Consider the following 26061-nt stretch of genomic DNA (forward strand, 5'->3'; position numbering starts at 1 on the left):
GTGGAGAATTGCTAAGCTAAATTACAGGTGTAATTGAAGCAGGCCATGTGGGAAGATTTAACTAATTTTAATAAGTCAGAGGAATGTTCACCTGGGGAAAAGCCATCCATAAAACAAGGTATGTTGTAACATTTCAAAGGAAACTAAATTAAAATAGTGCATTACTGTTTCCTCTGATAATAAGTTAGGAAAGATTAAGCTTTCTGTTCTACATGACAGTGGCTTTTTATAGCCTTTCCTTTATTTGCAAGACATATGTGCTAATTTAAGGCAAGAGGCAAAATGTCAAATGGGTGCTTTTGACTGTGATCAGGGAACTGAATTATAATTCTTGAGAAAAGGATATCATCCTGAATCTGAAGTTGGCACTTAGTAATGATTCTTGCTTTTAGCTTTTCATTCTTTCTAACAGAATGCTGGTTATTAGAGTTGTTGCGACTGTTTTTTTCCAGTCACAGAAAAACAAATGACTTCATATTGGCATTTTGAGAGGACAGACTTCTTTGTAGGTTACTTGGTAGCAATACTGTTGTTGTTTTTTTAAATCAATAAGCAATAATAATATTCTTAATCCTGTGTCATAGGGTGCTCCTGGAAGCCGTGGTTTCCCTGGTGCTGATGGCATTGCTGGTCCCAAGGTGAGTTGTGTGTCTTGTGGGTAATATATGACTAAACATTCCCTTGATCTCCTAGGGGATATCCAGACTCATATTTTAATCTATCTATCTATCTATCTATCTATCTATCTATCTATCTATCATCTATCTTTCTTAATGTTTGCATATTCTTCTATGTCTAGAGCTGACTTCTGGTTGCTAAAATACAGCCTTTGATTATTTTTGACCTGCCCTTCCAAGTTGTATAGGCTAGCAAGAGAAGTCACATCTAAAACAATATTTTTTTTAGAAGTACCAATATATAAATATCCACATTTGTGGCTGTTCCATGTTACTCTCATTATTGAGGCAATTTGCTCAAGATCATGTTCAGTGAGTTTGTAGCATACAGAAACTCAGATATCTAAGGTTCTTATTGCCTAGGAAACGGGGGCGGGGGGGATGAAAGTCTTCCTTGCCACATCCTTTTTATAGCCTTTCAATTTTGTATGAAGGAGTTGAATTCTGTGAGGATTTATAAGAGCTAAGAAGGCTGGTTAGTTTTTCCCCCAGAATTACAGGGTCACCCATCTCACAAAAAAGTGACTGGGTGGCATTGGAAGAAGTAAAAAGTTAATGTATATAAAAGGCAATTATTGTTTTAAAATGTTTACAGTAAAAAACACAAGGCTAAGAGAGAACAGCAAGTGCTAATAACAAAGGAGTCACATTAGTATTTCACCCATCCCCTCAGGCTCCCAGATCTGATGGCATAATCAGGGTTTGGGAGAATTCAATAGGGATGGGGCCAACCTCACTTAACAAAAATTCATTCCTATGAATGGTATTAGAACCTGTTTTTCAAATCTTCATGGTTCCTGTATTTAGTGGGACTACTAACACCTGCTATCACACCTAGTTTTGTCTAATAATCCTAGACACTCTGCATATCTTTTCCTTCTTAAATACACTCTTCATAGTCTTAATATCACACAGAGGCCTCTTAAACTGAGGAGAAATGAAAAGCTAGGATTTACCTGCTCTTAGTAGCTTGTCTTGATGCCTTTCCTTTTTCCAGGGCCCTCCTGGTGAACGTGGAGCTCCCGGCCCTGCTGGACCTAAAGGATCTACTGGTGAAGCTGGACGGACTGGTGAGCCTGGTCTTCCTGGAGCCAAGGTAAGCAAATAGCAAGCTTTGGTCAGAAGAGAAGAGCAAATGGGAAATATTCTCATACTTCCCATTGGCTCCTAGACAGTGGGGAATGGGGCACATTCTACCACCCATGCCCACCCTCTGCAACATTTAGGCTCTACAATAGTGAAGCACATTGATATATAACCTAGTTTCCTCTTTATTATATTAAACACTTGTCATAAACAGTAATCAGGGATTTTACCATATGCAAAGTAATCCATTTCCCCCAACTAAGTGAATAAGTAGCAAGGCTATTTTTCACTTGTTCACTCATATCTCATTTCACTCAGAGGACAATGAGGCAGAGAAATATAATAGGAATAGGTTAAAAGGAATTAAGTTCCTTGAAACGATTTTATTGCTCTATTTTAGTTACGTTTCTGAGCATATGTGAACTGGAGCAAATAATTTCATTCATCAAAATGAAGGCAATGCTAATCCAGAAATATTGGTTTCTTTTGGATTGGTGTTTGATATAATCATGATTGGACTGGCCATTTAGCATTATGATATGAATGTATTTTCCAGGTGAGACTTTGCTGGTTTGGAGGGGCGGGGTCAAGTTTTTAGAATAATTAGCAATGAAACAGCAGTGAAAGGACTAAAATGTCATTTAAAAAAAACCGCTTTTCATAATCTCATTTTTTCCCCAAGAGACATAAACTTTAATGTAGAAAAGATTATGGAATCAAATATACCAGTTGCGAACTGAATGTAGGCTTTAGAAATCAAATTCAGTTGTTCTACCAATGGTTTACATTAGGCTCTTAAATTCTGTTATAGTGAATGAATTGCTTCCTAGCTCTTTCTTTGGGACAAAATTGTCACTGTAATTTCTTTCTATTGCGTGTTGTCCCCATTTCACTGTGAAATATTTTAGGATATTATTACTATCATCATCCCCCACTTAGGATACCCATATCCTAATCAATTGAGTTCATGTATTAATCCATTCGAACTAACATCAAACCTTACAGCAACAAACAATTAGTGTTAAAAATACTAAGATTTTTTTTTAATTATCCTTGATCAAAACATTGCTCATTTGGATGACCATGGATTAAATTTATTGATAATTTAAAAGCCTGCACACTTGAAGATGGTTGAAAGGAATCAAGAAACAAAGATGGCCAAAACAAAATTAAACAGAACTGTGCTGCAGAAGAAACCCTTAAAGTACATGGCATATTTCTTCCACAGAAGAAATGCCCAATCAGAAATTCTTACAAAATACAGTTTATATGTTCAGGTGTTTTAAAACAGAAAACAGGGGTTTTAAAATGCTTAACAGGTACTTTTATTGCCTTTTCCCTATTAGGGAGGACCTGTCTTCACCCTCTTTCTTTCACACATGATATATGGGCGGAGTTAAGTCTTATTCCTCTCGAAGGCAGCCCCCCCTCCCCCTTAGGGATCCATCTCATCACACCATCTTTCCCAATTCACACATTTTCTTCCTTTTTTTCTTTCCTAGGGTCTGACTGGTAGCCCTGGTAGCCCTGGTTCTGATGGCAAGACTGGACCTGCTGTAAGTATTGAGAGAGCTTACTGGGATCTCTCCTATATTTTGCAAAAAAAAGTTTTTTAAAAACAAAATGGACTTACTGTTTCCTTTCACTTGTAGGGCCCTGCTGGTCAAGATGGTCGTCCTGGACCTGCAGGTCCACCTGGTGCAAGAGGTCAAGCTGGTGTGATGGGATTCCCTGGACCTAAAGGTTCTGCTGTAAGTAACACTTCATATTTACTTCCTGAATGACATATTTTAAGGGTGAGATACAAGGATGATGTCTACTTCTCTTTCACAAATGACCACCTTATTTAGCACTCAACCCATGAAAAAACTATGACACCAGAAGAGCAAAAGTGCAAGGCTACTTCTGAAATAAGGGCAGCAGGTGGCTGTATTATAGCTCCCTCTATTTGCCCTTCTGATTTCCTACTTCCTGGTTCATGTCAATATGAATATTTTTCAGATGGTTACTACAAGAGTCAATTTTATTTCAAAATTGATTTCATGAATAATCCACATATGTATGCTATATTGACACTATTGAACCAATTTACCACAATTGATTATGTGTCATCAGGTCATTCTCAATTATTAGTGATCACATAGATGGATTTTCTTCATGGTCTTCCTGTCATTATCAGAACCTCCTATTTAATCAATTTACTGAGAGGCCTTAGTGTTTTTTTTTTAATGATTATAACTTTATATTCAGTAACCAACTAACTGAAGTATAAATAGATTTATTGAGAGCAGAAGCATTAATTTCACTTGAATACACTTGAAATAGATTGTTTCAAGACGTATTTGGCTTTGGTTAGTTGTGAAAATCACTCTAGACTGTGAACTGGAGAGAGGAAATTGTTGGTAAAATAGATTGTTTTTTCCCAAATGAAAATGGAATATAAGAGATACTGAGATTTTCTAAATAATAAAATATGCTGCTTGAGTCAGCCCTTTTAGGTAATCAGGAGAAGAAACACATCCAGAATTACTTGTTCTATCTTTACTGTAAGATTACAGTAAAATAATTTTGCAAGTTTTCCCCCTCAATTAAGGACCCCCTTAATAGTCCAAGAAACTACAGAAGGTCCCTTCTGATATTTTTGCCATCTCCCATTCCTTCTGTGAACTTAGTTGCCTCTTATCTCACCATTGTCTAAGCTGTGACTCATTCTATTGTATCCCAAGGTCATTCCCAATTACTATGATTGTGTGAAAGACATTCAGTTGCCTTTCAAATATGTATAAAACCATGCTTATGTAATACAAATTGGACCTGGGCATCCTAGATTTGCCATAGCACGGAGAAATACCAAAGGATGAAATGGAAGTTATTGACTCTCTCCCTGAAATAACTCCCATTCTCTATCTATTTTTTTTCCCCATCCTCTTCTAGGGTGAACCTGGCAAACCTGGTGAGAGAGGTGCTCCCGGAGCCGGTGGGGCTAGTGTAAGTATTTTGTTCCTCACCCCCTGTTATTCACTTTAGTGATCTGGATGGACATATATACAAGGATTTGTTTACATAATTGCTGGCAATAAATAGCTACCCAGAGTTGTTTTATATAACTGGGCGGTTATACACATCTTTCAAATAAATATACAGAATACATTCATACATACATATAGAAATACATATACATTGATACATAAATGTTGCCTTTGTTTGGGATCATTAGAGCAAGCTGTGCGGGCTGCTACTTTTTCCCTATCTCAATGAACTAGAGTTCACATATAGAAAGCTAAACTTTCCATAGTCAAAGTCCTTTTTTAAGGGGTTTTTGGATCTATATAAGAGAGAGGAGGGCAAGGAATGGAGGCTTGGGAGAGGGGCTGGCTTAAAATCATCTGATAGGTTCTATGACTGAGGGTGGGCTAAACCCTGGGATGCCCCATGCCAAGCCATCACCTTCACTACTATATCCACAATGAGATGGTTTTGCATGCAATGATAGAGAGAATGCAGGGATATTTTTACAAAGATAAATTATCTGATCATGTGGTAGGTGGGAAAGCATTTGGTGGGAAGGTTTTCAATCAACAGATTTCTTATGCAAGATTTATTTTAAAATCATTGGGCTCTGTTTGTTTCGATGCTTACTCCTCCTTGGTTTCTCCCAGGGTGCTCCTGGCAAAGATGGTGATGCTGGTGCCCAAGGTCCTCCAGGCCCAGCTGTAAGTATGGGTTTTATTTCTCCTTCTTCAGTATTATGAATATTTATCCCTTTTTGGATTCTGTCAAGGTTTTGAATTTCCTACCTTTTCATTACAGGGTCCTGCTGGTGAAAGAGGTGAACAAGGTCCATCTGGTGCTCCTGGCTTCCAGGTGAGCAAAAATCAAATGTGTATGTTTAAATGATGTACATTTATTTGCTCAGGAGAAATGAACTAAAAGACTCAATAAATATGGTTTGTATTGAGTGCAAACCATAAGGGCTGTAATATTCAGCTAGCTGGAGAATTCTGGGAGTTGAAATCCACAGGTCTTAAAGCTGCCAAGTTGGAAAACACTGCTGTAAAATATAAGCATGTAAAATTCATGAGGTGAAGTTAGTCTGATTAATAAGATGTATTTGATTGTCAGGCTTATCCAGTCCTATCAAAGCTAATATTTTCTTCACTTCTGACTTTTGTTTTTAGGGTCTTCCTGGTCCCGCTGGTGCCCCTGGTGAATCTGGAAAGCCTGGTGAACAAGTATGTAATGTGTTCCTTTGTGCAGAAGTGTTAAGAATGAATTGTGGGGTCTGTATATGCTTTAAAACAGGGAAAAACTAAATTAGGACCCTTGAGTTGCAGACTTTGGAAAAGGCTAGTTTGGAGTCTGAACTCAGCACAAATATTCTCCAGAATAACCTTACTTAGCACATTAAGAATGTCTGCCATTTTCCCCATTAGGACTTTTTGTGCATTTCTTTTTCAAATGGATGCAAATACCATCCAACAATTGAAAAGCATCTACTGACATATGGAAAATCAAGCCCATATTTTTCTGTTTTATAATTCCCAATTCCTACACTACAGTTGTAGAGAAATTTAGTAGGTGGAGATTTACCTTCTCTTCAGGGCATTATTATGACCAGTTTATGACTTAATATTCTTTTGATGAAACAGTTATTTGATTGAGCAAGTCACTTATGAGTCTATTATACGACAATAAGTCTATTCTATTTCTATATGGCATGATCATAATTTCAAATGCAGATTAATACGTAACACATATAACTTTTTTTCTGAAGATTTCAGGAGCGTTGACACTTGAAATTAAATAATAAATATTCTGGAGAATTTTATTTTTGACTAGTGTATCATCAATATGGCAGCAGAACATGCAGGGTTCAATTATTTTTTCTATTTTTCTGAAGAAAAAATTAGCAATTTAGGAAAGCCATCTTTAGAAATTATCCAGATAAATATTTATATTCCAAATAAAACATTTTGAAGGAAACTATCACTTGTTCATGGAAGAAGATAGATATTTCTTTCTTCTACATTGTATCTTTGTCTTAGAGTTCTTATTTCCACTAGAAAAAAATATTTACCTTCTCATATCTACTCTTCTCTAGAACTTCATAATTGAAAGAAGCAAAAAATCTAAACCTGCATTCAGACATGAGTGTGAACAATCCATTTCTTGCTGAACTGCATTCCACCTCTCCACCCCCATGTCAGATTAAGTTCATAATCTGCATGCATTCTCAACGGTTCTATCTTTTAACAATATCTGTTTCTCCCTACTCTGACAGGGCGTCCCTGGTGATGTTGGTGCTCCTGGTCCTTCTGGTGCAAGAGTAAGTAAAGATCTTCTCTCTAGGTTCTTGTATGTCTTTATTTGTCCAACAATGCTTCCATAAACAATTTGTAATCAACTCACTCTTTATTTCATTTAGGGCGAGAGAGGTTTCCCTGGTGAACGTGGCGCCCAAGGTCCTGCAGGTCCTCCTGGACCCCGTGGTTCCAATGGTGCTCCTGGTAATGATGGTGCTAAGGTAAAAGATTAATAAAGGTTAAGATGAAAAAGCTATCTTAAAGATAAATGACCTTAAAGGCCTTACTCTTGGGTATTCAGAATGATAGATCATATATTCAAACCTATTATACTGCTGCTTTCCTAGGAACAATATCATTTTTACTTTTCCTTAATATACCTTGTGGGGGGAGCAGAAAAATTAAATATTGTGTTAGATACATGTGTGAAAAATAGAATTCAGAAGATAGAAAATATATATATATATATATATATAAGATTTTTTAAAGGAAAGAATAGATAGGCATTTCTTTTTTCTCTCTCTCTCTCTCTCTTTGTGATTTCCAAATGGTTCCACTTCTGATCAATGCCTTCCTTGTTGCCTTGATTATACAATTCTAGGGTGATGCTGGTGCTCCTGGAGCTCCTGGTGGTCAAGGTCCTCCTGGTCTTCAGGGTATGCCTGGTGAACGTGGTGCTGCTGGTCTTCCTGGTGCCAAGGGAGATAGAGTAAGTACATGATGGTTGAACATTGTTGTTGTCAAAATGGCAGGCATCATCTTACTATGCTTAAAAAGATGGAGAACAGGCAAAAGCATCCTGCCTTTTTCAAAGAACATCCACTCCTTGCCAAATATCATCTACTTTCCGGTTTCATGCATGGCTTAAGTTCCTTCAATATTGTACCTAAAGATAATCTTGACATAGATATTCACTACCTGTCCATCAGGTCAGTCTGATTTAGACTGTATCGTAAAATTTTGGATGGGAGTTTGGAATGATATTGAAATATCTGAATGATATCAGTTCCTAACATTGTGAATTGGGATTTATTTTTATTGTAGACAAAGTATGACAGTTGATGAATTTACAGTCTTCTGCACCCATGTTCCTCATCTATCAATAAGTTATGGTCGTTCTCTAAAGCCACCATACAAATAAACTGCTGGGAGAATCAAAAAGGCAAAGAAGAATTAATTTTATATTATCTTCCATTAACTGACTTTCAGATATTTTTCTGAATATAGCCCAAGCCAAATCAAAAGGTTGATTGACCATTGTTATCTTCCAGCTTGGTCTGAGGCCTTTTAATAAGGAGTAAAACTTAAGAGGACAATTCAGGATCATGATTTTTATATTTAGCTTTCAAGATATATTCGAGAAAATTCCTAACATCAAGCCTGATGTGAAATCTTCTTATTTCAAGATTTCAAAATATATGAATATTGAAAAAGATGTTGAGAAAGAGTGCAGTAAAGATGATAAGGGGACTGGAGTCTAAAACATATGAAGAACAATTGCGGGGAATTGGGTATATCTAGTTTAATTAAAAGAAGAACTAGGGGTGACATCATAGCAGTACTCTAATACTTGAGGGGCTGCCACAAAGAAGAGGAGGTGAGTCTATTCTCCAAAGCATCTGAAGATAGGACAAGACGCAATGGATGGAAATAATAAAGGAGACAATTAACTAAGGAGAACTTCCTCTCAGTTAGAACAATTGATCAGTGGAACGACTTTCCTCCAGAAGTTGAGTCTCCAACAGTGGAGATTTTAAGAAGAGATTGGACAACCAGTGGAAACCATCTGAATTAGTACAGGGTTTTCTACTTGAGCAAGATTGGACTACAAGTCCTCCAAGGTCCCTTCCAACTCTATTTTTCTTTCCAATCCTTATGCCTTTCTGATCTTTTCAGTATTGATAGTCTTGTTTTGTCTTTTCTCTTTTCTAGGGTGACCCAGGTGCCAAAGGTGCTGATGGTTCTCCTGGCAAAGATGGACCTAGAGGATTGACTGGACCCATTGGCCCACCTGGACCAGCTGGTTCTCCTGGTGACAAGGCAAGTATTCCATCAATTGTTCTCCCTAAATGCCTACTGATTTATGGTTATTGGAAGCTATGCCATATGTTTTACTTAATATTTGACATTCCCTGGCATTTACACAGATCTGTGCACCAATTAGGAACTAGCTGCTATTCTCAAATCAAACTTGGATTGCTCCCCTTTTTTAAAGAAAGCATCAGAGAAAGCAAAATGGCATAAATGAGAAGATGCAAATATTTATCTAGGGCAACTGCATCAAAGACTTTTTGTAGCAAGTTGTGGACTTTTAAGAAAATCCTCTGCTTAATTTTAGTTATAACATCTTATTCTAAGGATTTCTTTTTACAAATGCTAGAAACTGAATCAGTGGGATACTCATTGGTTTCATTTATTTCCAGCAAAGTAACCCAATGTGCATCTTCCATTTTAATACAGACTAGAATTCAGTTATTCTTTAGGTATTATACTTCTCCCTATTTTATGATGCAGTTCCTGGCTTATAAACATATGTTTTTATGAGAAATGCATTAAAATAATGAATCTATTTTACAATTAAATGAATTCAAAATACTTCGATTAAAAATGTCATTTTATGTAGATTTTAAAAGTATGTTTGTAAATGAACGAAGACTAGGAACTGGCTAAACCACCCAAAAGACATGACCAATTTTCCCACCTCCCATGTCTCTTGATACCTATTAACCGTTGCTATGTTCTTTCACCTTAATAGTCACAAATAATAGAAAACCTGAATTTTTGTACTGAAACTCAGTGAATCTCTGGTTAGAAATGAAGGCATATTGTCCATTTTAAAATTTTTCTTGTGATTGGAAAAAGAAGCATTTGTGATTTTTATCCAAGTAGTGGATAGTACCTAATTTAAGCCTGACTTGTCAAAAAGACATTTTTCTTATAGTACATTTTTAATGCACAGAACGCTATTGCTAGGCCTGGTGCTTAACCTTGTTGCTTTTTCTTCTTCCCCAGGGTGAAGCTGGCCCCTCTGGACCTTCTGGCGCCACTGGTGCACGTGGTGCTCCTGTAAGTAATTTACCTTCCTAGGTTTGTTTTTTTATTTTGCTTTGAGATGACTTGTCTTGAAATGCAGTCTATCCAGCTCTTACATAACTGTGTAGCTCTTACCCTTTCTTTTTAACTTTGCTTTTCTTTCATTCATCATGACATTTTCTGTCCTTTTTCTTGTCCTTCCCAGGGAGACCGTGGTGAACCCGGACCTGCTGGACCTGCTGGATTTGCTGGACCCCCTGTAAGTATGATGGAAAATCTCTCCTGCTTCTCAGGAACCCCATTAAAATGCTTGCATCCTCTTACTGCTATAATGAGGTAAAGGCTTTCTTCACACAATATGCTTAACCTTGGAAATCTAGCAGATACGTTCAAACAACATGTTAAACCCAATAAGCATTTGATTTGATTGGGTGCTTTTTGTAATTTAGCTTATTATGTGAATCCAGCCCATTAGATAAATGTGTGATCTGATATTAACCAAGATTCTGGATTCAGTAATCAATTTACTGTGTTATATCATTCATAGCAATGAATTAGAAAACAGCCATAGATTGGTAGGAAAAGAAAGTTGAACCAATCAATTCCAGAGTTGGGATCATAGTCAATTTGTCCTTACCCATAACCTAATTACAGTGGTTAGATAGATATGAATGAATACAAATAATTTTCCCAATAATATTTGATACTCTGAACCACTTTGGAACTCACAGAAACCAATAAAGGTCCAGAAAGTAAGTCACTGTGTCCAGCTGGATTTCTGTTAACAGTATTTTTCAGAAGCAAATGATTTGGAAAATAACAGAAAGTAATCATAGAACCAGTTCAATTGAGATACTAAGAACATGAGACAAGTTATTTTTATTGCAAGTTCTTTAATTTGTGAATCTCAGTTTTTCTGGTTCTACCAACTCCGTGAGAGTGATTGGAAAGGCAAATTATTATTGCCCTTCAAGCAATCAGTGAGCTAGTTACTGAAAGATAAAGGTTTAGCCCACCATTCTGCCTATAGTAATAGAGATATAAATCTGCAAGCAAATTTCTCAAAACTTATCAAATCCCCATCCTTAGCCTTCTGTGTTACCTTTCCCTGGTTGATCATCCATGGAAAATTCAGAAAACTATATACAGTGTTACTTTGGTACTCATTGCTAATTGGTTCCGGAAGGTGGGATAAGTACCAAAAACGATGAGTACCAAACACATTTTTCCCATAAGGAATAATGTAGTAAATCACAAGGCAGCTGATACCAACAGGTACAAGTTTGTGCATTGAATGCCAAACAAATGTTGAGTACAGGGACAAAATTTTCACATCAAAATGCATTATGTACCAAATTTGATGAGTTTCAAAGCAGTTGAGTGCCAAGGTTTGTCTTTAACAGGAAATTAGAAGTTTGTTCAGGGATTGGTTTAGTTAGATATATTTGGGGAATGCACAAAAAGGTAGAAATTAAATCCCGTAGAATCACCTGTGATTCTGTCCCCATCTCCCTGATCTTCACCATTTGTGTTGTTTCTATTCCAATAGGGAACTGATGGACAACCAGGTGCTAAAGGTGAACCCGGTGATGCTGGTGCTAAAGGTGATGCTGGTCCTCCTGGTCCCTCTGGAGCTACTGGTCCTGCTGGCCCTGCTGTAAGTTCTCCTTCACTGCTTCCCACTCTCTTCCATGAAAATTTGCCCTTCTCTCGGCCTTTAGTTTCATGCTAACCTCTCCCTATTGATTGCAGGGTCCTATTGGTGCTCCTGGCCCCAAAGGTGCTCGTGGAAATGCTGGTCCCCCTGTGAGTATGGTTCCCCCCCCCATGTTATTAAATCAGATGCTATGTTATGAAATGGTAGTTCACTAAGGATTCAAATTATTGTTCCTGTTTTCAAAGAATGTGGAATTAAATCTCCAATAAAGAGAATATTTGTGGCTCAGGGTTAGAAAAGAAGGGTCCTTGGTGCTCTCTGAGCATTCTTGTTTTCTTGTAGACATTTTGTTACCCAAACTAGATAACACCATCAATGCTAGAGTTCAATCTGCAAAATATAATATTTTTTTTTAAAGAATCTGATTTCTATTTTTTTTAATTTTTCTAAATTGATTTAGGAAATTAATAAAACTTTCAGCACTTATGAAGTGCTGAACAGAATACAAAAGAGACATCTTTTCTCTAAGAGCCTTTAATTTAACCTAAGCAGTAACGGACTAAGGGACTAACATTAAGGGACAAGACCTTAAATAAATATGATATTTAAATATCTTATTAAATAAATATGATGTCCTATTAAGAAGGTCTCACTGGCCAGCTTAATGCCATTATGTTAGTGAAAGAATCCTATTTTAGATCCTGCCCAGAACATTCTAGCAGATATTATTAGCACCTAGATCATATACTCTTACTTAGCTAATATATTTGGGATTCCCAATTAGCAGTTCAGAAATGCATCAGAAATAAAAGCATCTCCATGTAAATAAGAAACAGTGGTGCATCCAGACAAGGTGTTAAAAGGTCTGAGAGAGCTTTTCACACCAGCTTTCACATTTGTGAATCAGAGCAAAACCCCTTTAAACAATTGCATTCGCTGGAACATGGTCTATTCGGTGAACTTGTGTTAGTCTTCTTTTGTAGGAAAGGATAATTGAAAATGGAATGTTTCTTTATTTTTATAGGGTGCTACTGGATTCCCCGGAGCTGCTGGAAGAGTTGGACCTCCTGGCCCATCTGTAAGTAACCACACAGTTTCGGCAATAAATTGTTTAAATAAAACTTCAAAATGGCCATCAGGGGGAGATAATTCACAAGGAGAATTTTGCCCCCTTTTGCAAATGAGGATCATAATGTTAATTATAAAGAGGAAATGTTACCAATGTGAGAGAAAGCTGAAGAAATTCAAGTCTTAATATTGCATGAGTTAAATGCCAATTAATTTTCCTTTGTCTCTTTCTTGAGACTAAAAATTTATTAATTTCAATGAGTATTCAATCTAATGTTTAACTCTGAACTGGAAGCTTTAAAATATTCTACTTACAAATAGGCTTTGCAACCAGTTTTTTTTATAAATTGTTGACTGAAAGAGGTCAGCCCAAAAATTAAAACGTTTATAATGAAGTGCAGCTTAGTATTTCAGTGTTGTGGATATTTTGTGGATATTTCAGTTCAGAAATACACAACAAAGTGAAGGAATGAACAAGAAAAGTGTATCAGGAATATATAATACTGATATGATAGATATACCTTATTTCTCAGGGAATTCTGGGAGTTGTTAGAGAGGGCAGGTTAAGATCTCTAAGAGGATAATATTAAAACCCTCACCATGAATTCCTCAAATTTCATTGAATCAATGTCTGTCAATTGAAAATGCTGGACTTTTTTCAACATACCTCTTGTTCAAAATGTGGTGAGTCAGTTTCCTTGAACAGGCCTTAAGAAACAAACAACTAAAATGATTAGCCAAAGGAGAGAAAATTTTGCTCATCCAGAGTGATCTGTCCGATTTGAAGCATAATTGTATCCCCATCCAGAGCCCCTCATTTAATAAAGATATATATTAAAAAATATATATTGTTGAATACAATCTTTTGGCTGGGTGTTGCAGTGGCTGATAGGCCTATTGCCTTTCTTTTCCCAAAGGGCAACATTGGTCTTCCTGGCCCACCTGGCCCTAGTGGAAAGGAAGGAAGCAAAGGACCCCGTGGTGAGACTGGACCTGCTGGACGCCCTGGTGAAGCCGGACCTGCTGGCCCACCTGGACCTTCTGGTGAGAAAGGATCTCCTGGTGCTGATGGACCTGCTGTAAGTAAATCTAAAATTCACTTCTCTTAAATGAAATGTTTGAGTCAAGTTGGGCATCTCCTCCTTGAGAAGTCTCCCTATTACATCTAGCAATAACTTTTTGAATACAAATTTGTCTTAAGCTAATATTGAAAGGCATCCTTCCCTGGGGATAATGTTACAGTATGCCTTTTCATGCAGCTACCACCCATTTTCATGGCAATTGGTAATATCTATAACGTTCTGCATCTTTTTCTGGGCAAAGGCTGCTCCTTGTCATAAGAAACCCTATATCCCCTGGATCAGGCTTCCCCAATCTCAGCAACCTGGAAATGTCCCAGAAATCTTACAACAGCCATTTCTGGATATCTAACTATGCACAACTGGGGATCCCCAAGTTGGAAAAGATATTCAAATGTTACATTTTGGTTACTCTTTTTTTAAAAAAAAATGGTTTCCTCCCTTTGTATAATTATATTTACTAGTTTTATTTGTTTGCTTATGTTGTTTTGAATAAAAAAGCATAACACATAAAAATCTCAGAGTCTTCTGTAGGGAGTTTCACATTCAGCCATCCAGAGGATTGGAACTCCTATTCAGGAAGGATATGGGTTGGAAAACTAGGGAAGAATGATATTACTTGCAATGTTAAAAAGTATCAGGGCATCCACCAGTTTTCTCCTTCATCTAAACCCTCCAAAATTCTTTTATCCAGAAGGGACAACACACTGCTTGCTATTTAGTTATTGAGGTCTAGTTCCATCATCTTCTCTAAACTAATGTTCAATGTTAGCTGAAGACATGTACAGTCTATAAATCATTGAAGAATCAAGGATGGGAAATTTGGTAGAGCATACTACTCATAAAAAAGAAACCTGATTGTCCACTAAATCTATGCCTTGTTTCTAAAAATCTATGTTGTTTTGTTTTATAGGGCGCCCCTGGTACTCCTGGCCCACAAGGTATTGCTGGACAACGTGGTGTAGTTGGTCTTCCTGGGCAACGAGGAGAGAGAGGATTCCCTGGACTTCCTGGCCCCACTGTGAGTACTTTTCTTTCAATTCAATCAACTGACATTTTCAGAAATGCAACATGGATCCATTTTTATTCTTTAGCTTTATAAACTTTGATCTCCAAGAAAGAAGCAGAATACTGGAAAAAAAAATATCTGAGGTTTCCTAGGAGAATTCACACATATGGACTTGATTTGTTTGTTTCCCCATTTGTGATAATATTAATGTGCTTTGCTGCAGAGATACATTTTGTTTTCTACTAGTGGTAGATTTTCCTCCGTACTGAGGTTGCACTAAAAAGATATGTAGCAGTATTTCCTAATGGAGCAATAGAGTTTCAAAATTTCACACAGAGCAAAGCATCACTCAATATTTTCACTAATCACGACTCTGTAGCTACTTGTTTGACCATGAAGCCCAGATTTTTGCACAATTTATAGCTTTTCCTTTTCCTCCAGCTACAAGTTGGACATCTCAAGTTTGAAAAGATGTTTTTTTTTTCATCATAAGAGGCCCCGTTGGCCCTAACAAAACATAAACCCACAGACTACTGATTGTCTATTCAAGTATTTATCTCAGTCATGTTGCTAGGCCTTCAAAATAGTTGATGGATTTTCTGGGTTTAAAAGCCCTGGTTCCTTGTTGAGAGGCCAGTCTTTTCTGAGAAATGTACTTCACATATTCCTGGAATTCTATTTTAAATAATATGTTACAATAACATAAAAGGACTCTTCAACTGCAGAAACAGCATCTGGAATTAATTTTGGAAGATATTTGGTTACAAAAATTCTGACTGTAAATCTTTCAATCAGAGTTGATTTTTCCCCCCTGTCTTGCATCCTGATTTAGAATTTAGGTAAAGTGAGCAATCTTGCCTTGCATTAATCCTTAGAACAAGCACCTTTCCCAGAGCTGGTATTCCAACAGGAAGAGTGAGATTTTGGGTTGATCAGATTTGGCTTGTCATGAAAAAGCAGCAAATGCTTAACTCTTTAATATACTAGGAGAAAAAGAGAAGATTTACGATCAAGTTAGCTGGCTGACTATGCATTTTGATTTAAGCAATCCAAATCAGGCAGCAAAATATTGTATCTTACTGTGTATCTTATGCCTTGAATTTTGAACAGATCCTTTTATTAATATTTTCCCAGATACTAAGTACTAGAGAATATCATTCATAATCTATAAAATTTTATTCTTCTTCCCCTCTTTGGAACAGCAGTTCATGTGAATCATAGCATTGCATTCTCTTTTGCGGTCCATAGGGTGAACCCGGCAAACAAGGTCCATCTGGTTCCGCTGGTGAACGTGGTCCTCCTGGCCCAGTTGGACCCCCTGGATTGGCTGGACCCCCTGGTGAAGCTGGACGTGAGGTGCGTGTTCATTTTTCCAAAAGAGTTTGATGCTTCCAGCTCTCCTCAACATTTTCATTCCTCTGTGCAAGTTTAGTGTCATCAAATTTGCTACTTTTAATTTCAAAATAGACATTTGTAGCTTTGCCATCCCATAGAGGTAGAACATATTCAGTGTTACACAGAGTGTCCCCAGTTCAATTCATAAACTGTCTAGCTAAAAGAGCAGTGGGAAATTCATGAAAGATCTGTGTTTGAGACCTTAGAGAGCTTTAAAGTATCAGAAAGGTGGAGGCTAAATGAACCAGAGGTTGGATTCAGTACAAGGGACCTTCAGGAAAAAAATAATGATTAGATATAAGAAATGACAATGATTAGATATATTAAAATCTTGAATTCAGTTTTTAGCATTCAAAACTCCTGTTTAAAAGACTTCTGCTGGAGACCTTGGAGGGGTATTCTCGCTAAATACCCTAAGTAATATCCCAAGGTTTGACTTGGGATAGAGCTATTTCATATAGTGATGCATTCAAATTAAATACTTCATGGGAGAGCCTGGAATTCTTTGTCAGGATAGGATTCTAAATTCTCTATTGCGCTCAAGTTCAAGTTCTGAATTTCCTTGATCTTGCCACCTTGTTTAATCTGCCTCCCTTCTTTCTTGATTCACAGGGTGCTCCCGGTGCTGAAGGTGCTCCTGGACGTGACGGTGCTGCTGGTCCCAAGGTGAGTTATTAGTTATTGATATGAATCACCAAGTATCAAGAACTTACCAACGCTGCAAGATAATCATTTTCAAACAAATCATATTCAAATCATATTTGAAATAAAGGCTGGCTTCATGCCGATTCTCCCCCTTTGTCTTTCCCAAATAGGGTGATCGTGGTGAGACTGGCCCAGCTGGTGCTCCTGGTGCTCCTGGCGCCCCTGGTGCCCCTGGCCCTGTTGGTCCTGCTGGCAAGAACGGAGAGCGTGGTGAGAGTGTAAGTGAGCTTTTTTTTTTCATTCTTATGCCATGTTTTATATGTAGCAAGAGAAACCTTTTTCCAAATACCCGAGGGATCCTTCCCTGTCCCAAGAGTTGTGCTTTCATGTGCGCAAGAGAATATTAATCCAAAACAACTGATTTCCAATTGATTTTCATGTTCCAAAAATCAAGCTCACTTCTCTTTTTGATAAAATGTCATTGATTCTTCACTGAATGTCCAGTTAGACTCATAGTTGTGGAAACAAAAGAGAAATTGAAGCTACTGTCTCAATAATAATAATAATAATAATAATAATAATAAAGATTTGTTCCTTGTAAAGTAAAATATAACTCAGTTCTAGACTTCTTGCTTGAAAAGAAACAATTGCATAGAATGACTGATTTCCCAAAGAAATGAATAGTGAGTGGAGATAATTAATGATGTGAACATTTTCTCCTCTTCTTTTCTTCAGGGTCCTGCTGGTCCTGCTGGTCCCGCTGGTCCTGCTGGTGCTCGTGGTCCTGCGGTAAGTTAGAGTTTCAAAATACTTCTTTTTTTCAAAAGAAACCACCTAATTTAAAGGATATTCTGGTTGTTATGTTAGATGTTGTTCCAAGAGTCTTGCCATTCAGCACTGAATGAATGTAGTTGACTTTGTTGTTGTCCACATATATGCTATTTTTGCCCTAGGCTAGCAACCAATATTTTCGGTAGCCGAAATGCCTACAAAGAAATGGTCTTCAATAGGTTTTGCTGGGTTTGTTAAAAACTGATTTTTAAAAACTTTCTTCCGATCTTTTCCCAGGGTGCACAAGGTCCTCGTGGTGACAAGGGTGAGAGTGGTGAACAAGGTGAAAGAGGCATGAAGGGACACAGAGGATTCTCTGGTCTTCAGGGTCCCCCTGGTCCCCCTGTGAGTATCTGTAATTGAACAAGATTCAACTTTTTTTTTTTTTTAGCTTTCTTTGGTTAAAAAAAGAGGAGGGATATGTGTTCTATGTTAGTCCATTAAGTCAGTCAATTTCCATGTCAATCCCATTGTCTTAACATTTCAGATCTGGATTCATGTGTAATTTATTATAATGTAGACTTTGAAAAATATCACAAATTTTGTAGCTTTTCATGCTCACTGTTTAGAAAAGAGTATTCCAATTCAAACAAACTTCCTAATCCAAACATCTTATTAAGGAGTTTAACTCAATGCTGTAGTTTTGTAGAAAATGATTAAATGGGACCTTCAATGCTTAGATTGTAGGTAGGTTTCTGAGCTGTTGATACCAGAACTATCTGCCCTCATCAAACATTTTTCTTTACAAATCAATTTACAAATTAATAAATTCAAATTTACCTCTTTGAAATCAACAGTAGGAGTGTTATGTAAACTGACACTAGTATAATGCAGTAGGCCTCAAAACATTTTGCATATTGTGTTTTCTTATAATAGTAGACACAAATTCAAGGCCACCCAATTGGCAAAGAAATACAGACTTTCAAAAACATCAATCTTTGGTTAATATTCTCCCTTCATGCAGAAAAGTATTCCTCCATTGTGTTATATATTCAAACATTTATTTAAGTGATCCCAAAGACTATACACAGACATATGTACATACTTCCATGTGCACTGCATATATATTGATTCCTTGAGTCCATGAGAGAAGCCATTTGCCAGAGAGTGAGAGATAATATGGGCAATTAAGAAGCCCAACATTTCATATTAAACATTATCAGACATACTTCACCGATTTTTAAGCCACTATTAAGGTTGGGATTTCAGCTTTCTCATTTGTCATTGTATTAAGATAGCCAAACATCTATCTAGATGATTTGGTAATTGACGTTTCTTTTCTGATATAGGGCTCTCCTGGTGAACAAGGTCCCTCTGGTGCATCTGGTCCTGCTGGTCCAAGAGTAAGTATGATTATTCTTTAACATTATCTGCTGTGTTATAACCATCCAGAATGAATAAGGGAACTCTGAGAACAACCTGAAATACCTTGAATCTGACCCAGCATGCAGGATCAGAATGCAATAACTGGAAAGAACGAGATATTGCAAGCTGAGGATAACATAAAACTCTAGTATTCTAAAAAAAAACCCGAGGCTGTAATTTTGTTGAGACAAATGTGAGAAATGTATTTCAATGTTGAATTGGATTCTAATGCTCAGCAAACAAATAGTATTATTTTAGAAGAAAAGAGATGTAACCTGTTATAAAATGAGACTTGCTGGATGTGTCTTATTTTAGCTTTTCTTTTTTGCTTTTCCATCTTAAGCCAAATGCTCACTAATAATGAATTTTCTCCTTCTTGACAGGGTCCCCCTGGATCTGCTGGTTCCTCTGGCAAAGATGGTCTGAATGGTCTCCCTGGTCCCATTGGCCCACCTGGACCTCGTGGTCGTACTGGTGATGTTGGCCCTGCTGTATGTAATGATTCTAGAAATATCACAATTTACCTACAATGAGTTGAAAAGATCTTTGCCTTTAATTATTGTTCTCTTCATATTCCTCCTGCAGGGTCCTGCTGGACCTCCTGGACCTCCTGGTCCCCCAGGCCCACCTAGCGGTGGCTTTGACTTCAGCTTCCTGCCCCAACCTCCTCAGGAGAAAGCTCATGATGGTGGCCGCTACTATAGAGCTGATGATGCTAATGTAATGCGTGACCGTGACCTGGAAGTTGACACTACCCTCAAGAGCCTTTCTCTTCAGATTGAGAACATCCGTAGCCCTGAAGGTACCCGTAAGAACCCAGCCCGTAGTTGCCGTGACCTGAAGATGTGCCATGGAGAATGGAAGAGTGGTAAGTGCAGGAGAAGCCATATCTGAGCTTCTAGAACAGTATTTACTGCTATAAATAATCTTTGTATCTGAATACGTTGCCTTCTGCTGTCAGAATTGCTGTTCTTTCTTCTTGCACTGCTGATCTTTTTCTTGCATGCTTTCATTAACTAGTTATTTACAACATAGCTATTGATTCAGCAGGGAGCGGGAAGATCCTTTGAGTAGAATATTCAGAAATTTCACAGAAATATTAATTCTATTAAGAATGTTTTCTTTCTGCAGAATATGATCTGCATAGGTCTTAATGAGATTCTCTTTCCAAGAGAGTTACAACAAATTAACCACTGTTGCCTGTTCCAACTTTTCCAACTCTTCAAAGAGAAGTAACTTAAATTAGAAAGTTCTTTCTTCTTTCGATTAGTGATATTAGAAAGTGATGAATTGACATCTACTTTTATTGCATATGGTCATGCCCCTGCTAATTATCCTTAGGCCCATTATTTTCATAGAGGCATATCTAAACATCACCACCATTACAACTATCAAAAGTTGCATATATTTTAGGAGATGGAGAAGCCACTTGGAACAAAGAACCTATAGCATGGAAAAATGCTACAGAAAAGAAGGAACAGAGAAGATAAGCCAACCAGTCCTCTTTAGTGGATGAAATAAATGAGAATTATGTTCAAAATCATTGTCTGTCAAATTACTCATTTATTTTCCCCCCATAAATAGGCATGTATTGGATTGATCCCAACCAAGGCTGCAATCTGGATGCCATCGAAGTCTATTGTAATATGGAGACTGGTCAGAGCTGTGTCTACCCAACTCAGGCCACTATTGCACAGAAGAACTGGTATACCAGCCAGAACTTCAAGGAGAAGAAACATGTCTGGTTTGGAGAGACTATGCCCGATGGCTTCCAGGTGAGACAGGAAAGATTAAGCAACACATTGTTTCTGGGTGTTGTGGAGGGATTTCTACAGGAGATGAGGTAAATGCTATTTCACATTTTTTTTTCTCTTGGTAGTTTGAATATGGTAGTGAGGGATCCAACCCAGCTGATGTTGCCATCCAACTGACCTTCTTGCGCCTGATGTCCACTGAGGCTTCCCAGAACATCACCTACCACTGCAAAAACAGTATAGCTTACATGGATCAACAAACCGGAAACCTGAAGAAATCTCTGCTCCTCCAGGGCTCCAATGAAATTGAAATGAGAGGAGAGGGCAACAGCCGTTTCACCTATTCAGTTATTGAGGATGGCTGCACGGTGAGTCTTCATGTCTTTTACATCAGGGTCCACAACCCCTAATCCATAGACTGGCATCAGTTGGTGGCATGCCAGCAACTAAGCCATGCAAACAAAGGAAGGCCCATCCGTGGGATGCAGGCAGCATGCGAAACCACACCCTCTCCAGTCCGTGGAAAAATCTTTCTCCAGGGAACCAGTCCCTGGTCCCCAAAAGGTTAGGGGGCCCTGCTTTAGATGGAGCAGCTGGCTTGCAGTAAAACACAGGGACATCATCTGCTTTTTAAAATTGTCCTAGACACAGGCAGAAATATTTGAATATGTTATATACTGCTGTGTGTGTGGGAAGGCCATTCGTTTTTCTCTCCCTGCATCAAAATATTTTCCATGTTCTGAATCCAGGATTAATACCAGGAATATTTTAAGATTTAAAACACAGTAAATATGAAGCAACTAAGTCAAAAACTGGAAAATAATGTCTCTCTTCTGAATAAAAAATGAATGCTGATTTGCCAATCCAATTAATTCAGTCAGTATAAAGAAATATATCTCTGTACCCATTAGTTTGAATACTTGAGTAAGAGAAACATCAGTCCATTCAGTGTTGGAGGCCCATGAACCATTAAGAGATCCTGTTCTGCAGACAAATGTTGTTCCTTGATATTTTAACTTTCTACTAGTTTCTAGTGTTGGGTTCAAGATGAGGATCATAATCTTATGTATCTGATGTTCCTAATTTGCAAGATATTTTTTAAAGAGACAGTTTGGTCTAGTAACTAAGGCATCAGGCTAGAAACCAGGAGATTGTGAGTTTTTCACCCCACTTTAGGCATGAAAGCCAATTGGGTGACTTTAGGCCAGTCACTGTCTCTCCACCCAGCACACCTCACAGGGTTGTTATGGTGGGGAAAATAGGAGGAGGAAGGATAAAAGCGAGTATGTTTGCCATCTTGGATTATTTATAAAAATAATAACTATGAGATAAAAGATCTGTCCTACATTGAGATCTTTGCAGAATAGCAAAATGTCCATACTTGTAGTTAAATCTTCACTAAGATTCTTAGAGGTAGGTGCTGCTGTGCACTTGAAAGTTAAGAAATAGAACAAGAGGTGAAGGCTTGATGATTCCTCTCGCCATGTATTCAAATTTAAGAATTTGAATTTCAAAGCTCTAGTTGTTTTCAGGCTGAGGAATGGGGAATCAGGATTAAAGAACACAGATCTCTGATGAATGCCTTATATAGCATATATAGCATTTGTAATTTCATACCATTTTCATTTCCTTTACAGAGTCACACCAACACTTGGGGAAAGACAGTCATTGAATACACGACAACAAAAACTTCCCGGTTGCCCATCATTGATGTGGCTCCAATGGACATTGGTGCTCCAGACCAGGAATTCGGCTTGGATATTGGACCAGTCTGCTACTTGTAAACCCCAAAGGAAACCTGACAGTTTTAAAAATAAAATAAAAAACAGCCAAAAAAGAAGGAAATTTCACATGGACTTGAATTTGTGTCTTTTTCTATCCATCATCTCTAAAACTATTTTCGTTTCCGTTAAAAAAAAACCAAAAAAAGCATTAAACCAAAAAAAATAAAAATAAATGACTTTTGAAAAATAATTAAGGAAATGCATCCACTTGCTTGACTTTTTTTTTTTTTAATTAGAATCACCAAAGACAGAATGGCTTGATTTTACCTTCTTCATTTTTAAAATCATGTAATATCTTGGGATCACAATTTGCACATTCCAAATAAATATATAGAGTTACCATACAAAATGATAAAAATCAGTACCAGCTAAGAAACACCTGAATATTAACTACAATTCTTGGGGTGGGGGGGAAGAAAAAAATCTGTTGCTTCCAAAGCAACAAAAAAGCAATGCTAAACTAGTCTTACAGCCTGCCCATAACATCCTCCTAATTATTGTAAACTTACCCTTTAACCTGGAAGTGAAAAAAGACCCCAAAATTTCCTTATAGGCCATCTTTCTCTGCTGGCAATTTTACATTTTTGTTTTTATACAGAGCAATACCACAGAAAAGATTATTCTTTCAGCCATTGTAAGTGCATTTTTTTTTCTGTTTTGTTCAGCCGGCAATAGAAAGGAGTTTAATTACTTCTAAATATAGGTGTGGCAATGAATGGTTTTCAACACAAATACAAATTTGGACAAGTGTTAACAGCTAATAATACTAATATACCTGCAAAGACAGTTAGAGGTTATTTTTTTTAAAAAAAGCAGAACAAGTGGAGAAAAGAGCTACAAATATGTTGTCGGTGAACAAGTGAAGAAAAATAAATGGCTAATACAGAAAGCAGAGAAATTGCAATGTTAAATGTATGTTATTATTGTAATGGACAGCTACCTCACAATTGTGATTTCCAAGTTCTTTGCGGTAGTTTTGGAGTTTTTTTTCAATGCCATCACCAGGCTGAGGGGGACCAGGAAACAAGGCACGGTTCCAAGTTTAGCAAAAGGTGCTAACTGTGTCTCTTTATTTTATTTTATTCTTTTCGTCTGCTATGTTAATAATGTTCAGGTCCCATGGAATTATTTTTGAAGTGGTGAAACTTAAAACAACTTTTGCTCCAAGCAAATTCTGTTGCTAAGAGCAGCCTGTTCGGTGCTATAGAAATGGAAGTATTAGAAGGAAGGGGGGAAATAGAATTAGTGTCTTGGTGCCCAAAGATACTTGTGAATTTTCAAACGGTGCTAATTTTCTTAACAAGCAAAAAGAAACCAGGATGACAAAAAAATTAATAATTAGACATTGCTACAAGGGATCAAGGTCTGAAAATTTTCTGTTGTTCTCTTGTAAAGCAGGTGGATTACTTTTTGGCTTGCCTTTTTTCCCATCCATCCAGATCTTCTCCATCACCATCACTCTTTCTCCCCCCCCCTTCGTTTTTTTACCCTGCTAGCAAATTCTTGTGCTGAGTCTTCTTGCTCTTTAATGGTCTTCATTCATTGCTAAAAAAACCACAACCTTTTCCTTTCTTCTACCTCTTCTTTTCTCTCAACCTTTGTCACCTTAACTCTTCTTTTTTTTTTCCCCTGTGGGTTCAAGTTCAAGCAAATCCATTCATCTCTGTAACAAGAGGCAGATGTTCTAGGGAATATGACCGACCGAAGATTCTGTACCTATTTTGTATATGTATAATAATTTGAGATGTTTTTAATTATTTTGACTGCTGAAATAAAGCATGTGAAATGATCCAAATATATCAGTTGTTCTTCAGACTTTTCTTCATGCAAGGCCAGGAGGTCCCACTCCTGGTGGTTGGGGTACTGGCTGATGGGAGGGATTGGGATTATAATTTATATACATTTTGGAAATATCCATACTTGCAAGCATAACAGCTTTAAAAAAGGCTATCAGATCCTTCAAGTAATTACCCAGGTATTTTTCAGCTCAGATCTGGTAGTCTTACCACTGAAGACATAAACAAACCCTGCCTTCTTAGAAGGAATAATGAGACTAGATTTGTAAGGATGCTGATAAATTTTCACCAGAGATCCATCCTTTCTATGTATCTCAGTAGAAGAAACCACAACAATTAAATATATATATATATTATTCTTAAGAATATATAACTCTAGTCAGAGAAAATGAGTCCAAAAAGGCTTAATAGTTTTTTCTTTATTCCTTTCCTATTGTTTCTCATTTTGCTTGCTCTGTCCTACTTCTCTTTATATGCCAATTATTCTTTCCTCTGCTATTCCCCTATAGTGACATCTAGATTTTTTCATTATTTCTCTCACCCTACAGCACCACCATGGAGCTTGCCTTTTTTTTTTAACTGGCCGAAGTTAAACACCATTAAAAATCACAAATATTAAGCAAAATGGCCCCTTCGTGGATTTCTCTTGGCTCCTTCCCCCAAATAAAAATTCATTTAATATGTGGGCATCTCTCCACTTCTCGGGGCCTAGCAGAGTATTGGAAATGAACAGTTCATTTCTCCCCTTCTATGTGTTGCAGAAGGTACTTTTCACCAATATTTCATTTTAGCTTTGTCATTTTCTGTCTCTCTGGACTGTCTCTTATTTTATCATAAAGTCTTCCCCACCACCATCACTACGTCTCCCTCCCCCCCCCCCATCTCATTCACTCTTTCTCTTTTTAAATCATAAAAGCTGAAAGGTTTGTTGGGGAAGGGGAACCCCAAATGGGTAAAATATTGGATTATAACCACAGAAAAGTAAAGTGACGGGACAAAGGATCAATGGATGCAAGATTAGGAGAAATAAAGTAGTAGACTTACCAAAATGTTTGGATGGTACTCACATGATACTAAAAATAAATCCAAGAACTGATACTTTTCTTCCCTGGATCCTGTCACATGGAATTTGTAGTCAGTCTTTGCAGATTCCACAGCCTCCTTTCTTTTCCTCCAGCATCATGAGATAGATATCCAACACAAACTTGTAGCTTTTTCTTCATCTCTTCTTCTTTATGTTCTTCTAGAATATTCATTCCCATCCTCACCTTTCTCTCCATTTTTGCCCTGTACTTATGATTTTCTTTTGATGTTCTTTTCCCTTCTAACAAGTTCTGTCATAGCTCTTTTGGCTTCTCTGAGAACTTTGCAAATGGGGTTGAGCTTTCCTTCTTCTTGCTTACCTGATATTCTGAGCATGAAAAAAACCTTCCCCATCCAATGGGGCATCCTCTTCCCCCCACCTGCCCAGAAAGTTGAACAAAGTTCAATAGCCCTCATTCAGAAGCTAGCAAGGAGTGGGCTTCTTTGTATGAAAGGCTGCTTTATAAACAGAAGCTGGAGACATCACACATAGCAA

The 26061-nt window shown here is 37.4% G+C and overlaps 1 protein-coding gene across 2 annotated transcripts in view; it reads left to right on the forward strand.

Moving 5' to 3' along the window:
* COL1A1 (collagen type I alpha 1 chain) overlaps positions 1 to 24483 on the forward strand; it is a 38434-nt gene extending 13951 nt beyond the window's left edge. For both annotated transcript variants that reach the window (XM_034415441.3, XM_034415442.3), the window contains 30 exons: positions 585 to 638; positions 1675 to 1773; positions 3266 to 3319; positions 3416 to 3514; positions 4698 to 4751; positions 5423 to 5476; positions 5574 to 5627; positions 5942 to 5995; positions 7045 to 7089; positions 7189 to 7287; positions 7668 to 7775; positions 8999 to 9106; positions 10079 to 10132; positions 10305 to 10358; positions 11649 to 11756; positions 11852 to 11905; positions 12781 to 12834; positions 13742 to 13903; positions 14817 to 14924; positions 16161 to 16268; positions 16920 to 16973; positions 17123 to 17230; positions 17688 to 17741; positions 18021 to 18128; positions 19073 to 19126; positions 19532 to 19639; positions 19734 to 20016; positions 20733 to 20923; positions 21028 to 21270; positions 22540 to 24483. In XM_034415441.3, the coding sequence (XP_034271332.1) occupies positions 585 to 638; positions 1675 to 1773; positions 3266 to 3319; positions 3416 to 3514; positions 4698 to 4751; positions 5423 to 5476; positions 5574 to 5627; positions 5942 to 5995; positions 7045 to 7089; positions 7189 to 7287; positions 7668 to 7775; positions 8999 to 9106; positions 10079 to 10132; positions 10305 to 10358; positions 11649 to 11756; positions 11852 to 11905; positions 12781 to 12834; positions 13742 to 13903; positions 14817 to 14924; positions 16161 to 16268; positions 16920 to 16973; positions 17123 to 17230; positions 17688 to 17741; positions 18021 to 18128; positions 19073 to 19126; positions 19532 to 19639; positions 19734 to 20016; positions 20733 to 20923; positions 21028 to 21270; positions 22540 to 22686 (2934 nt within the window). In that variant the 3' untranslated portion in view covers positions 22687 to 24483. The remainder of the gene's footprint in view (positions 1 to 584; positions 639 to 1674; positions 1774 to 3265; positions 3320 to 3415; positions 3515 to 4697; positions 4752 to 5422; positions 5477 to 5573; positions 5628 to 5941; positions 5996 to 7044; positions 7090 to 7188; positions 7288 to 7667; positions 7776 to 8998; positions 9107 to 10078; positions 10133 to 10304; positions 10359 to 11648; positions 11757 to 11851; positions 11906 to 12780; positions 12835 to 13741; positions 13904 to 14816; positions 14925 to 16160; positions 16269 to 16919; positions 16974 to 17122; positions 17231 to 17687; positions 17742 to 18020; positions 18129 to 19072; positions 19127 to 19531; positions 19640 to 19733; positions 20017 to 20732; positions 20924 to 21027; positions 21271 to 22539) is intronic.
* Positions 24484 to 26061: the final 1578 nt, after the last annotated feature.

This window comes from Pantherophis guttatus, chromosome 4 (assembly GCF_059756535.1).
Source record: "Pantherophis guttatus breed Tessera chromosome 4, ASM5975653v1, whole genome shotgun sequence".
Lineage (NCBI taxonomy): Eukaryota > Metazoa > Chordata > Lepidosauria > Squamata > Colubridae > Pantherophis > Pantherophis guttatus.